General features: G+C 53.4%; 1 protein-coding gene across 2 annotated transcripts; it reads left to right on the forward strand.

Annotated features, from left to right (window-relative positions):
- Window positions 1–10,057: 10,057 nt before the first annotated feature.
- Window positions 10,058–15,821, forward strand: TMEM18 (transmembrane protein 18). 2 transcript variants are annotated; one of them, XM_082427601.1, is made up of 5 exons: window positions 10,058–10,440; window positions 11,358–11,475; window positions 13,808–13,862; window positions 14,905–14,998; window positions 15,086–15,821. In XM_082427601.1, exons 1-5 carry the CDS (start codon window positions 10,384–10,386, stop codon window positions 15,176–15,178), a joined length of 417 nt encoding a protein of 138 aa, XP_082283727.1. In that variant the 5' UTR covers window positions 10,058–10,383; the 3' UTR covers window positions 15,179–15,821. The 2 variants fall into 2 exon arrangements, with proteins under 2 accessions (XP_082283727.1, XP_082283726.1); XM_082427600.1 differs by having other exon boundaries at window positions 10,069–10,440; window positions 11,355–11,475.
- Window positions 15,822–16,866: the final 1,045 nt, after the last annotated feature.

A 16,866-nucleotide genomic window follows, 5' to 3' on the forward strand; every position in this document is an offset into this window, starting at 1 on the left:
ACAATAACACTGCTTAAAACATCAAACTATCACACACGATTTGGAGTAGATTTATGGACGGTTACTTTTCATGCGAGCGTTTTGTTTTGCTTATTTTTTGAGACTTGTCTCCAGGGAGGACGGCACATCTTTCAGCCCAGAACAGAGCAGACAAGGAACAGCACGTTTGCAAGCAAAGGAACCTGGCCTTTCTCTTTTAATTCTATCCTTTTACCAATGAAATATTAACTGACTCGGTGCATGTAATTCAAAGACCACGAAAGCAGTGAAGGGAACAGACAGTAGCAAGAGTCCGTGCCTTTTTAACGACAGGACGTAGCCGTGGGCACGTGATAAGGAAGCACCATTTAGTAATAGTTAAAGGAGAGGAAGAGACCGCTAAGCACCACCTGCAGATTTTCTGTGGCGCAAAGCCAGCGTCTGAATGTGTGCGATGTGTTTACCACAGTCCTCATTTCCAGACCCCTCTATGGAACGAAGTCAGTGTCTGAACGCGTGAGATGTGTTTACCCACAGCCCTCATTTCCAGACCCCTCTATGGAACGAAGTCAGTGTCTGAACGCACGCGATGTGTTTACCCACAGCCCTCATTTCCAAACCCCTCTATTTGCTGACACAGCTGACCCCTGGTAGGGCTGCAAATCCATTACCCTATTGCTACTTCTTCCATGGGGACAGCAAGGGGATTCTGCCTAAACAGGGAGAGACGGCTGTAGGCAGAGATGGACCTGGATTTTCAAGCACGTCCTGTGTCAGATGGACAGATATTTGAAGAATAAATGGAGGATTAGTGAAGGTGAAGTTTTAGGAAGATCTACCTTGGTCCGTAAAGGATAGGCTGACATGCCAGGCGGTCCCTTTGGCAGAGAAGCCTCCGTGTCAGAGGACACATGAATTTCAGTCAGCACCGTCCCTCCAGCCAGCGCTCGGTCACCATGGCCACTCCCTTTCCCCTCTGTGATCTGCCCGTGCAGTTACGATACGCATGTTCACAGGAAGCAGACACAGGTTACAGACCCCCACGGTCAGCCGCACGAAAATCCCCCCAAACTGGGTGCCCGGGGCTCACGGTGCTTCTTCCACTGATGCCAAATGTGGACGTCTTGACCACTTCATCCACCGTTCACAATTTCACATAAAACATCACTTCTGACAAAATAACTCATTTACAGCAAAAAGGTAAAGCGATGCTGGATTCGCTGATCCGATCATGTTCCCGGTGACTAGAGTGATTGTACAATTATCATCCCAAACTGGACAGTTCTGAACTCAAAAGGGGTTTCTGTTGACAATCTTATGAGGAAATGTGTGATCCAGGACTTTCCAGCCAGGAGGGTGGCCCTGCCTGTCTCTCGCTGGGGATGGTCGAACGCCTAGTGGTGATTCTAGCTTCCCAGACGCGTGGCGCTCCTCTTCGCCTTGAGTGGGCTGACCTTATTCACTTCATTCCTCATTTACACTTCAGCTGCTTTATGAGTGTGGAGGGACGTGTGCCCCCGGGAAAGGCTCCAGCTCACAGCACACTGGGAGATGCGTCGTAGGGGAAACAACAGAGCAGACAAGTCCAGGATATGTACGCTCTGGGAACCAGAAAATGGACTGGATTTTCTCCATGGACTCTTTGAGAATTTAACTAAGGATTTAGACATTTTCTGCAGAAAAATTACATGTAAACAGACTGAAGAAGAAACTTGGTGATTTCCAGAGCTTCATGGATCTACTGAGGCCACCATGGATAGCAGCTTCAGAAACCTTGATTTTTGTCAAAAAGGAAAAGATGTATCCAGTTGGCTTTTAGTTAAATGACCAGTCCATCAAAGTATGTTGTCAATTTTTCCTGCTTCTCAATAGTTAAATTCACTCCGCTGTCAAAGGAAAAAGTGTGTCATCACCATATTATTAATTTATCATTTCATCCAGGTCACAACTAACAATCCAGAGACACACTATGCAGAATTACATGTGGATTTGTGTGTGGAGGGAGACTTGTGATTCAAAACAAACTATCATTTCTGTTCACTGTGAATTTGTATTCTAGATTAGATACTGCATTCATCTTCTTATGATATTCCTTAAGATGTTATTGAAATTCAGCAGCTCTAATCACAAAGTTCGTGATAACAAAAATGTCATGCTTCTTGGCAGTTGCATGATTTCAAAGCAATAACTGAAGAAAAGTTAAAACGATCACGCACGAATATAGCGACCTGCAAGCCACTAACATGCCCCGGAAGTCGGGTGTAAGGAGGACTCCCCGGGTGGGGCCTCCAGCAGCTGACTCCTGCTCGCCCCTGAGCAGCCTCTCCCCTCCTTTGCAGAGCTGAATTTCCATGAGCTGAAGCCGGAGGAGAGGGTGACTCAGGACAACCGAAGGGGCCGGGAAGGGACTCTGGGAACCCAGACAGACCCCAACACGGATGCCAGGTGTCGCCAAGTGACAGACACACAACCAGAAGGTGCAGCCCTCTTTCCAAGATCTGTGCACACCCAGTTTGACCTTCAATCGATCACTTCCTTTTCCCTTTTTTTGGTTAAAGTCCTTGTTAACACTGCCATTGGCCACGTGGAGGCGGGGATGAGCTTCGTGCCCAGGAAGAAGAGAAAAGGGTTTGGTAAAAGCCCGACTCACACCTGCCTCCTGTCACTGGTCAGAAGTGTCTACCTCCTTCCAAGGAGTAACTGTACATCCTATATTCTTGAATAGACTGGAAGCAATTTAGGACAAAGAGGAACATGAACCTGTCAAGTTAAGAAATCAAGGAAGCAAAGATGAACACTGTTCACATCTTCAATAAGAGACCTATTTATTAGGCAACCTAGATCTCCAGCTTCAGAATAGAATATCTGTGTAAATACCTTATGTTTAATGAATGCAGGAATATTTACATTAGAAGCAAAATTACAGTGATTGGATATGAACTGGCTGTAGAGTCTCAGAAAAAAAAGTTTCTGACCTTTAAACCTCTTCCAAGATGCAATATTCAATGTGCAATGGAATTCAAAGAAGCAAATAAAATATAGTGTTCTGTTTAGAACAACACCGTCCCCAAAATAAAAGAAACAGCATTGTCATGACGAGAGTAGCTGATGCATCTCCCTTCACCTCCATCTGCACTGCTTCCTCCACACGCAGAAAAGAGTTGGAAACAGATAGAATATCCATCTTATGCATTAAAAAAAAGTTGAAAAGAAGATGCCCCGGGGAGAGTTGGGATAAAACAGTATAGAAATAGTAATAGCTATTATTTATGAGGCAGATAGCATACACTTGGCACAAAGCAAGGCAGTGAAGGCATATCACCACAGTCCACAAAAAAATTACATCAGAAAGGCCTTAGGATGCTCATTTACATGGGAGTAAACTAGTGCTCAGATAAGTAAAAAATAATAGTCGCAAGGTCATGCAGCCAGTAAGGGAAAGAATTCAGGTTCAAATCGTTTTCTTTGATCTAAAGTCCATTTTCATTCCACTATTCCCAGAGCTTATCCCATTAGAAACAAGGACATGAAAGGTCCTCTCTCTGCACTGAATGATCCCCTTGGGAGTTGTCATGGCTGAGCTGTGCCTGCCCCAAATTCATGTGTTGGGGTCCTACCCCCAGTACCTCAGAATGTGATGATATTTGGAAAGATGGCCTTTAATTAAGGTAAAATGAGATTACATGGGAGGGCTGTAGTCCAACATGGCTGATGCCTTAAAAGAAGAGGAGCTTGGGACGCAGACAGGCACAGAGGGATGACCACGTGAGGACACAGGGAGAAGACAGTGGTCTCCAAGCCAAGGAGAGCGGCCTCGGAGGAAACCAACTTGCGGACACCTTGACCTCAGACTTCCAGCCTCCAGGATTGTAAGATAGTGAATTTCTGTCCTTTAACCCACCTGGTCTGTGGTATTTTGTTACGGCAGCCCACGCAGAATGTTACCCAGAAAATCATCTGGCAGCTGTCACAGAAGGACTAAGATATTCCACGTGAAGGTTATCCTCAGCCTCTCTAAATGTCCCAGGAGACGTCAATATGAACTGATCGCCACGTGTCACGTTGTGATTTTACACCAGTAAGAAGGGTGTAATATTTGGGGAACCCTGCCACCTCCACAGTGCAGGAGCCCGCAAATCTCCCAACACGATTCTTCATGTCAGAGCACCAGCCCTAACATTCAAGGAATCCCAAAGGCTTACCTGCATATCAAGAGCCCAGGAATGATCACCTGCTGATTTTTGCTTGAAGTCACAAGCAGGCTTTTGCTGGCTGCACCATTCATGCCTTGGGGCTTTTGTCTTTCTGTGGCACCAGGACAATAGCAGTTGCCCCTAAACGAATAAGGTGAGAGATACTCAACAGAATGTCTTTGGCCCATTAATTTGGTAAGAATGAGCCAATGATTGCTTGAAGCAGAGGTGGAAATTTCCTTGTGCTTAACAACTGCATTTAAAATTATATCTTACTTGTCTCAAATGTCTTTTTTTTTTCTTTTTTTTTAAAGAGGCTGCCTGAGAGGAGAGGAGAGGAGAGCTCGACTCTCCACCCATCACGTGGGACCAGCTTCTTCTTTTTTTCTTTTTAAATTTATTTATTTATTTATTTATTTATGGCTGTGTTGGGTCTTCGTTTCTGTGCGAGGGCTTTCTCTAGTTGCGGCAAGCGGGGGCCACTCTTCATCGCGGTGCGCGGGCCTCTCACTATCGCGGCCTCTCTTGTTGCCGAGCACAGGCTCCAGACGCGCAGGCTCAGTCGTTGTGGCTCACGGGCCCAGTTGCTCCGCGGCATGTGGGACCTTCCCAGACCAGGGCTCGAACCCGTGTCCCCTGCGTTAGCAGGCAGATTCTCAACAACTGCGCCACCAGGGAAGCCCTCAAATGTCTTAAAAATAAGTGAGATGATAAACCCCACGGCCCGAGCACAGGAAAGCCCACGTGAATGAAAAATGTTGCTGCTGTATCAGTAGACAAAGGATGCTGCAGCCATCAAGCCATCCGCCATCACAGCTGCCCGGTCGGTGAGCCCTGAGGATGCCCGCTGCCACGCCCTCAGCCCCTGCAGCGCCGCCTGAAGACGGTGCCCCCTGAGGGCACTCAGGAGGGAAAGCACAGGACACTGGCCCCAGGCAGCTGAGGTGCAGATCAAAGGAACGATTCCAGTGAGCCCAGACTCTTGCATCTTCCCCTGCATAGAAAAGTGTTAAATTCATTAACCTGAGATGTCTGGTTTTCTTTAATGAACAGTCATCTTTGATGTTCTGACAGCCTGGTCTTTGCGGCAAAAACCCCTGTAGATCCTGGCCCCTCCCTGACCTCTTCACAGCCGTCCCTCAGCGCTACTGACAGGCTGCGTCCTGGGCTTGAGTCCTCAGTTTTGTCCGCCAAATAAACATCATTCTCAACTTTTAGGCTGTGCATTAGTTTTCAGTCGACACCCACAACGCCTTCTCCACCGGCTCTGGCCTCTTAGAGGAACGCACCAGTGGCTGCCGTGAAGGCAGCGAGCGCCCTGAGGTGACAGGAGCCCACGGAGCGGACCGGTCACTTCCCGGGCGGGTTGTCATGGGAACAGCAGGAGTGCGCGGCGGCAGCTGCTAAAGCATCCCGCTTGCCCTGCGTTACACGCAGTCAGCTCCTCTGACCCGGCCTTTGGCCAGCGACTCTGCCCTGGAGCCGGCGTCGGCGGGACGCCGAGAACCCCGCCCTTTATGCCCTGGTGTAAGAAGCTATCCTCGCGAGGAGAAACACTGCCTTTGAAGTCTTGGATTTCTCCAACCCATCTCCCTGACAGGTCAGGGTAGTAAACGCTGAGTATAAGCATCCAACGTCAGCGCTAAGAGCAGTCACTGCAGGACGGCAGGCCCATCCTCAGACAGCTCCGTCTCCTAACCAAATCCTCACCTGGACAGACGGTTTAACAGTCACAGCATTTCGGGCCCTCACCCCACGACTCCAGCTTTGCCTCGAGAGAAGAGCTCAACCTGACCTAAGACCCGAACGTCAACTCAAGAAGGCAGATTGTTGGTCTGCAGAATTGTTGGAGAGTTGCATTCTGAGACTAGGCAGTATTTGCGAAGAGAGTCAGGCATTGAACCAACGGTTTACTACTCTGGGGAATAGCTGTCTCCTATGCAAAGAAGCGTTTTCTAATTAGAGGGGGACCACTTGGGAGGAGGCCGACGGGGAAGGCATCTGGCAGAGTCTGTGCCACGGAAAAGTAACAGTCTCTGGAATCAGCTGAGTCTAGCCCAGATCCTGACGGTGTCCCTGGCTGCCATGCTAGGCAGCGTGTTTACTTCCCTGAGTCTCAGTTTCCTCACTGCAAGGTGAATCCATGACATCCATCCCATTGAGTGGTTTAGGAGCATTTAAGTAATAGGTCAACATAGGGGTTTCTGCTTCTGGTAACGGTCAACTACACCCCCATCATGTCAACCTCTTTCAGATAAGGAAGGCTGTGGCCTGTGAAGCAGGACTGAAGCCAATTAAGAGAAGGTCCCAGAAGGAAGTCAATTTTGAGATTATGCAGGTGTTAGCAGCTTCTGGCAGGAACGAGCTCTCTGCAGGAGGCCCCTTTTGTCTTGTCACTAAACTTAAACCAGCCACCCCCATGCTCTGCTTATCTCCGACCCAAGCACACCTTTCAAATCTCTTGGTCACACAAAGCCTTGCCTAATCTGTTGGTTCTTCCCGTAGATCAAGGAAGTAAAAATGAAGAATAAGTAATTAACAGATGACCAGATCTTTTCCTCAGCTTCCCCTTTCAGGAATCTTGTGAACAAACTGTGAACAAGACAGCATCTAAAGAAAGAGCCAAGGAGTCCAGAGCCTGCACACAGTGGGGGATGGCGATGAGTCTGATCTCTACCTCCACGATTTAACTGAGATTATGTCCCCTCTCTCCCTTTAAAAACGTTCGTGGCCGGGCAGAATCTTCGGAGTTGGTTTTGGGGACACCCAGCCCACCTTCTCCCCAGATTGCTGGCTTTCTGATTAAAAGCAATATTTCCCATTTCTACCAAAACTTACCTTTTGAACATTGAGTTTTGAGCAGCAAGCAGCTGGACCTGAGTTCCGTAACATAGGTATTATATCCTCGGGGAGGGGAGGACATATATTACTTCCTCCCTAAGATAGTGGCAATTGAAACCTACATACCTGAGCTCCTACTGAGGTTTCCTTCTTTTTTTCCCATTCACTGTGTTCAGAACCCCTTCTTCCCACTTGCTGTGTCCATTTCCGGAGCAGGCACCCCTGGGTATGGCAGAGGTATCTGTTACACAGGTTGTGGGTTAACTGTGTCCCCCAAAGATATGTTCAAGCTCTAGTCCCCGTGAATGGGACCCTATTGGAAACAGGGTCTTTGCAGATGTGATCAAGCTAGGATGAGGCTCTACTGGAGGAGGGTGGACGCTGGCTCAGTGACCGGTGCCCTGATGAGAAGAGAAGATGGGAGGCACACGTGACAGTGGAATGTAGGGCTTGCCATCCTCCATGGGAAGCTGGAAAAGGCAGCAGGGACCTTGCCCCCCTCCTTCAGAGGGAGCTTGGCCCTGCTGACCCTGGGACTTTGGACCTCTGGCCTCCAGACTGAGAGGGACCGTGTCCTGCTGTTTTAAGCCCCCCGTCGGGTGTTCCATCAGGGCAGCCACAGGAAAGAACACAGTGCTGGCTGTGCGGCAGGTTGGGCCCTGGAGACTCCCCACATCCAGGTTCAGTATGGAGGCACCCTGGGGTGCGAGGTGTGACTCGTATACTGCTGGACGGTCCAGGGCTTCCCGGCTTCACCCCTTGGCCCTTCCTGCAGAATGGTGGAGGGCACGATTTGCTGGGCCAGAAACCCCCCTTTACAGCTGGAGCTGCCTTGCAAAGGCCAAAGCAAACAATGTCTCTAAGACTTGTATAAAATCGAGCCCTTGTTGGGTGTCTCTGATCTGATGGCATCTACCCCAGTCCCTGCCTTTGTAGACCCACATCAGTGCCACATGCAGAGGCCAAAGCCCACCTGGCTGAGCCCAAGGTCTGCAAACCACCACAGTCGAAACACCTGCTTGCCCCACCTAGGAGCCCACGGCTAACCTGAGTCCACAGCCGGCCCGAGTCCACAGCCTGGCAGCCCCAATTGTGACACATGAAGGCACAATTGTTACACATGATTTAAACCCTCAAATTCCATTTAAAAATTTCTTAGTATGTCCAGGCAATGCACAAAATGTTGTGAGTTTGACAAAGATCAATAAATATACCGTCTCCTATGTCTGAGATAGAAACATAAATCAACGGAAACAGCACATGGCGATGTGCCCTGTAATCCATGTAGTTACAAGCTCCTCCAAGAGCCCTGAGGTCAGGAGACACTAACAGAATAGTGAAAATATAAATTGAAGATGAGACATTAATTTGTTGTATTTTATCGATAAAGCTTTTATTATCCATAATTATGGACTTTTCACAAGCACATTTCTAAATGACTATAATTTTGTAAAGGCAATCTGTGAAAAAAAGAGTCAAAAATAACAGATTTGGCTATTCCATAATACTCAGAAGAAAAGTATTTCTCCACCTAAAATTAAATGCTGTAAGTTAAAACCTCTCAATTCAACAACTATGAATATATGAAAATGCATTTGTTGCAAACAACTTTACCTAATTTATGTTTTTAAAGCTGGCTGTGTCTGCGGTGTAAAGACTGGACTGTGGGAGAGTCAGGCCAGGAGGACAGAGCCGTCTTATCCAGCGAGGGATGGGGAGGGCGGGGGCGCGATGGGTGGCGGGCGCCGTAGAGACCGCCCCACCCTGGAAGCCAGAGTTGCCAAGTATGAAGTTTCTGGAAAGCTCCTCAGGCAGCAAGGAAGAGAAACCCTGGTGCAGCCTGGCTCACATGTTTGGGTTCAATCCTGGCTTGTTCCCCCCATTCAGGGAGGCCACCTGCCAAGAGCTCACTTTCTCCCTCCCCCTGCCGCTCTGCAGGTGCCAAGTACCCTCAAGGCGGCGATGGGCTGCAGTCCTTTTCCTCACACCCTACCCCCGGCCCACCCAGAGAACGGGGTCTGTCTCTTCACCTGACTGAGTGCCTGCGAGCCAGGGGTTTCCCTGTTAGTCTGCAGACACAGGCAAGGATGCCAAGTATTGATTCCATTAAAATTCTGCGTTTTCTATCAACAGAGAATTCAGGATTCCCTGATTAGTGTGAAAATAAAGGGAACCTCATTTAAGATGGAAACGGGAAGCAGAAGGGGACGCGCTCAGGTAGGTGCCACTCGGGCCCTCTGCAGACCCAACGCCAGGAATGTCCCTACTTAAGACCGGCATGGGAGGGAAGATTTTCTCCCCGCCTGGCAACAGCCCAGCCAGTGAGAGACTGCCACCACTCATCCAATGAGAAACCACCACTGCTCAGCCAATGAGAAAGCACCACTGCCCAGCCAATAGGAACCCCTCAGCACCCTTCACTCTCCCTTTCCTCCAATGGACTTTCCTTCAAAGCAGCTCTTTCCACTTCCCCCATTTTCTCTATAAAATAACACGTTCCTGTCCTTTGTTTGCCCAACTTGAGTGTGGTTTTGCCATAGGTTACATGTCCCAAGCTGCAATTCCTTTCTATTCCGGAACAAAGCCATTTAGCTGGTAAAATTACTGGCCGTTTTGTTTTTAAGGTCCATGTGAGCTAGAAGCGATCAGCACCCACTTCTGTAGCTGACGGTAGAGTGAGCATCTGGAGACCCTGATTTCTCAGAGGGGCAGAGGCACTGTCCCCTCTGTCCCACTCCATCCACCGACGTCCGGGGACACTGTCCCCCTCCGTGCAGGGCACTGTGCCCCTCTCTCTCTGGGGTCCAGGTCACTGTCCCCTTCTGTCTCCCAGAGTCCAGGTTACTGTCCCGTTTTCCCCAGTGTCCAGGTCAATTCCCTCTCTGTCCCCCGCCGGAGTCCCGAACACTGTCCTTTTCTGTCCCCGGGATCCAGGTCACTCTCCCCTATGTTCCTAGGGGTCCAGGTCACTCTCCTGAGCGATACCCCACGCCCCCAGCCCTGGGAGTTGCGGGGGAGGAAAGCAGGGACGCCCACTAGCCCCCAGTCCTCCGAGCTGCCATTTTTGAGCGCCCGTCACATAGGAAGAACTAAAACGTCCCTCTCGCAGCAGCTCGGGGAGGAAAACAACGCTGGCGGCTACTCGTAATTCCTTTATATTTATTTTAACACCACGGAATCTCGCGAGATTTGAACCTGTTACCGGGCACTGGAGATATCGCGAGATGGCAGGGTGCCTGCCGCTTCCGGACACAGCAGGCATCGCGACAAGTGGAGATAACGCGAGAGGACACCAGAGGACTTCTTGACCTATCCGGGCGGGGCGGGGAAGACGAAAAGGTGGTGGTGAGGCTGGGCCTCTCCGGGGGCGATGTCGTCTGCATTCTCAGTCAGCAAGTTCCCCGTCAGCATCCCCGCCGTGATCACGGTAAGTTGCTGCCTCCTTGACAGTTCGGTCGCTGTCGGCAGGGGCCTCTCCAAATTTCCCAGCCTCCGCCGGGGAGGCCGGCGGCGCCGGACGGGAGGCGTGGGTGGGGGGGCGCAGGGTCGAGGCCTGTACCTGGGTGGGCGGGGCGGGGGAGGGTGCCGGGGCGTGGCGGGGAGGGGCCGGGGCGTGGGGGCGGGACGAGGTTGGAGGACCTTCAGGGCAGGCGGGATGCCCAGGTGCGGGGCGGTCGGGGGTCGGGGGTTTGCGGGGAGAGATGGGACCTCGTGGCGGCGGGGAGCGGGGAGGTGGGCCGTCCTGGGCTGGGATGGGGGATCCGGGTGGCGTGGACCCGCTGTGGGCAGAGTGGCGGGGCGCGGGCCGCTCCGCCAGCACCCGTGCCCCCGGGGGACCTGAGCCTCAAGGAGGGGGTCCGAGTACAGGGGTACGGACGAGCCCACCTCTGGAGTTGAGCAGACATGCGGTCGCAGCACTATCTGGAGGGCAGGGTGTGTGTCACAAAGGCGGGAGAAAACCACGTCTTGCAAGTTTGGGTGGCCCGGATTTCTGAGGCTTTAATCACTGCTCTAAGGAACTGGTAGCTTTGCCTCTGGGGGCGACCGAGTGCATCCCCGACCCAGGCACCACTTTCTCATCTCCCCGCGGAGGAGGGTCTTTAGGTTCTCCCAGCCTGAAGTGCAGTTCTGTTCGACACGTAGGAAAGCCTTCAGTCCTGTGTGGGGGCAGCCAGGCACGGCCGGGTGACAGTCCCTGGACGTGGGTGCAGTGGGGGTCCCTGTCCCCCCTCCCCGTGTCCTGTGAGGCCTGGGGCGCTCGGGACGTGCTCAGAGGGGAGGCAGCGTGCAGCCTGGTCCAGTGCAGGGGGACCTGAGGGGTTTCTGCTGTGTGTCCTCCAGCAGACGGACTGGACGGAGCCCTGGCTCATGGGGCTGGCTGCCTTCCACGTGCTCTGCTCGCTGCTCACCTGCTTCTCATCGCGGAGCTATAAGCTGCAGGTGGGGCACTTCCTGTGCCTGGGTGAGTACAGTTCCGCGGTGAGTACTTCCAGTGCCTGGGTGAGTACGGCTGTGTGCTGCGGCAGCGCGTGTGCGCATTCTCTCTGTAGCCCCAGTGATATGTGAATGTACTTGTAAGGCCTCCCAACGCTCCTGTCTTGTGTTCTACTTTGATTGCAGGCCACTCCCATATTTCACTTGTGGGTACTATAAAGATAAGGTACATTTTGGATATTGGATTTGAAAGGCGTCTCAAGCACCTGTTGTGTTCCTGGGAGGGTGCTGAATACCAGTTACACAAACGAGAGCTGGGTTTGCCGAAACGCTGAGTCTGTACAGGAGGCTCCTCTGTGGGCTTAGCTGCTCTGCGTGCTCTGGGAGGGAGTGCAAACCAGGAAGGAAAGCTCTGTGGTGCAAAAATAACACACTGCCCGAGTCAGTTTTGAAGGTAAGATCTACAGGGTTTGGAGAAGGTACAGAGCTGTGTGGAATCATTGAGAAAGATTTCACAGAGGAGATAAAGTCATGGTAGGGGCTGTAAAGAGTGAGTAAAATCTCTTTTTCTTCGGGTAAGGAACAGATGTCTGGCCCAGGCCTGGCATCTGGGGCGGAGGCAACGGGTGAGAGCACAGGGGTGACGGACAGAAAGGGTGGGCCAGGTGTCAGAGGAACCACATTCTGACGCTGACCAGTTAGAAGTACGTTCAGGCAGGAAAGGTGGGCCGGGGCCTCAGAGGCTATGCTGGGCTCTTAATCTTGCGGACGTTGGGAAGATGCTGAAGATCTTGCTTGGTAGTTTAACAAAGTCCAAAAACTCATCTTAACTGTGATTTTTCAGTTGGCCTTGTGCAAGGTGGGAAATCCAAACAAGAGGTCGTCTTAGGACAGGCGCGAAGCAGCAAGCCTGCATCACAGAAATAGTCCTGACGGTCAGGGATGGATGTTAATTCATTTCTTTACGTGAGAGCCCTAGTAAGGAACGCGAGGGGTGAGCAGGACAGACGGGCCCCTGAGCCTCGTAGAGCTGGTGGGGCCCCAGCATCCACTGAGTAACCACAGCCCTGCTGCGCATCATGGCAGGAGAGGCAGGAGCACCGTGAAACCCTGGGAGGGGGCCGCACTTAAGTCACTGCCCTGACAGGTAAACTGAGGGGGGAAGGATGCGGGGGAACCAGCCAGGCAGCAGGCGTTCGAGGGCCGGAAGGGACACGCCAAGCCCCGGGAATAATGTGTGCAAAGGCCCTGAGGCAGGAAGCACAGAAAAGGTGATGGCCTCAGCCACAGAGCCTCATGCAAGGAGCCCATACCTGAACAGCTTTGTGAACCTGGGAGCTACGTTTGGGTTTGTTGTTTTCAAGGACGAACAGAGGGTGACTGTTTTAGCGTGGGGCTGATAGATGCTGGTCTAAGTGCGTTTACACATCTGATGGCGCATTTAATTCTCATACCTGCAGAAGATTGGGATGTTATTAGCTGCAGTTTCACAAATGAAGCACAGACTGGTTCACTGCTCCCCCAGCTCCTGAGTGGGGCGCGTGGTCAATGCATCACGTTGCCCTCCGGGGAGGTGGGCCCCCCGTGCTCAGGCCTCTCTTCTCCTCTCCCGTCTCCTTTCTTTTGCTTCCTTGATGTGCGTCTCAGGGTCCAGTCGTCGAGGGAGGGGTCAAGGACTGCTCCCCCCATTTTACCCCAGGAACCGGAGGGTGTGCACATTTTTACAAGGCTGAGGCTCCTGGTGGCCGTCCTCCCCCCCCTCCCCCCACTCCAGGCCCTGAGCAGCACGTGGTGCCGGGCCAGCCCGCGGTCCTCCCGCCCTGGGTGGGCCCCCTCCCCACGCCCCCAGCGCTCCCCGCGCTCCAGGTGGGACTGTGAGGGCGGCCAGGGCTGTCCCCTCGGCTCCTGTCCCCTCAGGTCGGTGCTCCCTCCGTGTCTTTGCTGCCAGCACCACTGGGGGTCCAGGCAGCCGGAAGGTGGAGGCAGGTGGCCTTCAGCTCCGGTCTCAGGGCCCTTGGGTTCCACTGCCGGCCTTGCACCCGACGGTGACCTGCGGGGCAGGGAGGTCGGCAGACGGCGCAGTGCGGCCACGGTGGCGTCGGGGCAGGAAGCCTGGTCCCCGCGGTGCTGCCCCGCTGAGGGCTGGCCTGGTCTGACCGAGACCACCGGCCTCGTGTGTCACCTTGGGTTTCCTTTCTGTGTAATGTTCCCTCACGTTATGTGTGAAATAGAAGTTACGTCTCATGCAGCGTGGCGTTGTTCTGTCACGTTTACGTTACGTAGCACGTTGTGAAGGATGTGTAAGGCGGTGGCGGTGGGCTGGTCCCCTGACTTCTCACGTGGGCTTGCTCTCTTCTCAGTGACCTTAGTCTACTGTGCGGAGTACATCAATGAAGCGGCGGCAGTGAACTGGAGGTGAGCGGCCCGGGCACGCGGACCCTGCGTGACACCGTCCCCTGCAGCGGCAGAGCACACCGGGAGGCCCCCAGCCTCCTTCACGATGAGCCTTGGACGGTGGCCTCCGTCTGGTCTCCTCGGTCACCGTGGGCCCTGGAGGCCCCCCTCCCCACCAAAAGAGAAGCGCTCTAGTCCTGAAAACGCTGGTTCCCCGGTTTCCGGGACACCGGCCATTCTGTCCTCACCCGTGTGTCCTTTCCTGCTCACATACCCGGGCAACCCACTCCGTGTCCAGTGAGCGCTGTAGAGTCAACCCTTCCCCTGGGCCCCCCTTCCAGAGCCGCCCCCAGGCCTTCTCCCCCCTCGGGGGCCGCAGCTTCTCCTTCTGGACCTCGCAGGTCAGGCAGGAACCCTCGGGAGGCTGGAACGAGTTGGGAGGGGGGCGCCGCCGTCCCCCTGTGTCCCCGCAACCCCGGGGACGACGTGGCCCGATCAGCACCCCGCCTCCCGGCTCTGCCTTCGGCACCCGGACCGCACGGGCCTCAGAGCAGAGTGACAGCCGTGCCCCGGCCGCCGTGCCCTCCTGGCGGCTTCAGGCCCCTGTCGTTCGGTCAGGAGCCCGCCCTCGGCCCCCCGCACGACCCGGCCCCCGCTTTGTCTCTTCCGCGTCTAATTAGGACGCACGTGCCAAGCACCCCTCGCTGGGCTCTGTTCACCGTGGCCCCAGGGCGATGACTGTCGCTGAGTCAGTGACGTAAAGTTCACGTCCTGCGCCGCCACCGAGCGGGACGCTGGGGGCAGCCTGGCCCGGCCACGCCGCGTCCCCCTCTCCGGGGGCTCGGCTTGAGCTTGCATGGGGGCCGCAATGCCCCTGGAGGGCCTGGGGGTCGTCCCCCACGGGGTTAGGAGGGTCGCCTCGTAAAGGGACTGAGGTCGCCATCGTGTGCAGGCGGGGCTGTGCGCCCACCTCGTCCTCCTGTGTGGAGGGGCTCCTGAGACAGAGTATCACGAGAACGCCGTGTTGTGACGCCCCGTAATCTTTAAATCTTTCTTGAAACAGGTTGTTCTCGAAATACCAGTATTTCGACTCGAGGGGCATGTTCATCTCCATAGTGTTCTCGGCGCCCCTGCTGCTCAGCACCCTGGCCATCGTGGTACGTGCGTGACAGAGCTCCAGGCCTCCGTCCTCCCCACACGGCGCGTGTCCACTTCTGACGGCGTCTCTGCACGGTTCTTCCCAGGTCCTGTGGGTGCGCAAGACCCTGACCGAGATGACCGAGCTGAGGACCCTGCAGGAGAGGCGGAGGGCGAGGAGCAGACCCAAGGAGGAGTGACGGCTCGGAGCCGGCCCCGCGCGAGCATCCTTCAGACCCCGTCCGCTCCTGGAACGCACCTAGACCAGCTTCTAGGACAGAATTTACCACACGTCCACCAGGGCCCTCGCCGGGCCTGCAGGAGCTCTCGTCTCTCCAGTTAGGTTGTAAGCAGACGGAGCCACGCACGCCGCCACGCGTCCACAGCACTCCTGCGACCATGTGAGCTACCAGACGTCCGTCCACGTGGGGATGGTGACTGAGTGAGGGACAGTGCCATCCACGCGTGGGCACCTCCGTCACCCCGTCACCCGTCACCCCCATCAACCCCCATCACCTCCATCACCCCTATCATCCCCGTCACCTCTTATCACCTCCATCACCCCGTCACCTCCGTCACCCCCATCACCTCCATCACCTCCTATCACCTCCATCACCCCCCGTCACCTCCATCACCCTCCATCACCCCCTGTCACCTCCCATCACCCCGTCATCCCCATCACCTCCGTCACCCTGTCACCTCCGTCAACCCCCATCACCCCCATCATCTCCTATCACCTCCATCACCCCTGTCACCTCCATCACCCCCGTCACCTCCATCACCCTGTGTCACCTCGTGTCACCCCGTGTCACCTCCATCACCCCCCGTCACCTCCCATCACCCCGTCATCCCCATCACCTCCGTCACCCTGTCATCCCCGTCAACCCCCATCACCCCCATCATCTCCTGTCACCTCCATCACCCCCGTCACCTCCGTCACCCCGTGTCACCTCGTGTCACCCTGGTTTGCACAGCGGTGGCCTCTCCGTGTGGTGCTGCCACAGAATAGAACACGAGGGGCTGCCTTGCCTTTCATCCAGTTAGAGATGTGACGACACTCGGAGGCCCCGGGTCGGGATCCACGGAAGCAGTGGCTGGATGAGCCCCTTGAGTTGTTTTCTGGAAGGAAAAGTTACAAGTAAACACAGTCAACATTCACCTGTTTCAACTAACAGATTTTTTTATGGCAAATACAAAGATTGATTATATTCCTATGTTCCACCTTCTTTTTACCCTTTGGGTGTCCTGGGACGTGACGCTGTTGGTTTATCGGAGCAGGTGCACCATTTCCCTGTGATGTCCGCTCTGTAAACCAGCGTCTGTGCAGGACGCTCGTGGTCTTGTCACACGTGGAGCTGCAGCTGGAGGGTGACAGGTGAGCAGAGCCCCTGTCTGAACACACAGCGTTCCGTAAAGAGGCTGCTGTTGGCTCCTGATTCGGGTTTAAGAAAATACTTTGTGAACAGTTACCATAATTTTCACGAGATAAGTGAAATACATTCTTCAGATTTCAAAAAGAAAAGAAAATCTGTTCATATGAAAGCTTTTATATTTAGAAGCTCAAAAGGTGACACTTTGACAGATTATGAAATTAAATCTTGAAATCCAGATATATAAAGTTTTTCTGGGTAGTTGTAAACTCTCAGTAGAGAAATTATTTCCTGAATTTTGACATTAGTTGTAGAAGTGAGTAGGTAGAACTTCCTAGATAAATCTACTGGAGATCTTATCCTGAAATTTTTTCCAGTCCCTCCTTGATGTCTTAAACGTCTGTATTGAACATTTTAAAAATCGGCTTAAAAAACAGCATCTCATGTGAAGTCAGATTTTAAATTTCTTGTACCTGGCAGCATGCCTCATTGTGCATTTCTGGAAATTTCCACTTCAG

This window comes from Balaenoptera physalus, assembly GCF_965194825.1.
Source record: "Balaenoptera physalus genome assembly, chromosome: 15".
In the NCBI taxonomy this organism is placed as follows: domain Eukaryota; kingdom Metazoa; phylum Chordata; class Mammalia; order Artiodactyla; family Balaenopteridae; genus Balaenoptera; species Balaenoptera physalus.

Coding starts and splice junctions, on each gene's coding strand:
- TMEM18 (XM_082427600.1), top strand. CDS start 10,384: ATGTCGTCTGCATTCTCAGTCAGCAAGTTCCCCGTCAGCATCCCCGCC. Junction 11,476..13,807: donor GGGGCACTTCCTGTGCCTGG/GTGAGTACAGTT, acceptor CTCTCTTCTCAG/TGACCTTAGTCTACTGTGCG. Junction 13,863..14,904: donor GCGGCGGCAGTGAACTGGAG/GTGAGCGGCCCG, acceptor TTCTTGAAACAG/GTTGTTCTCGAAATACCAGT.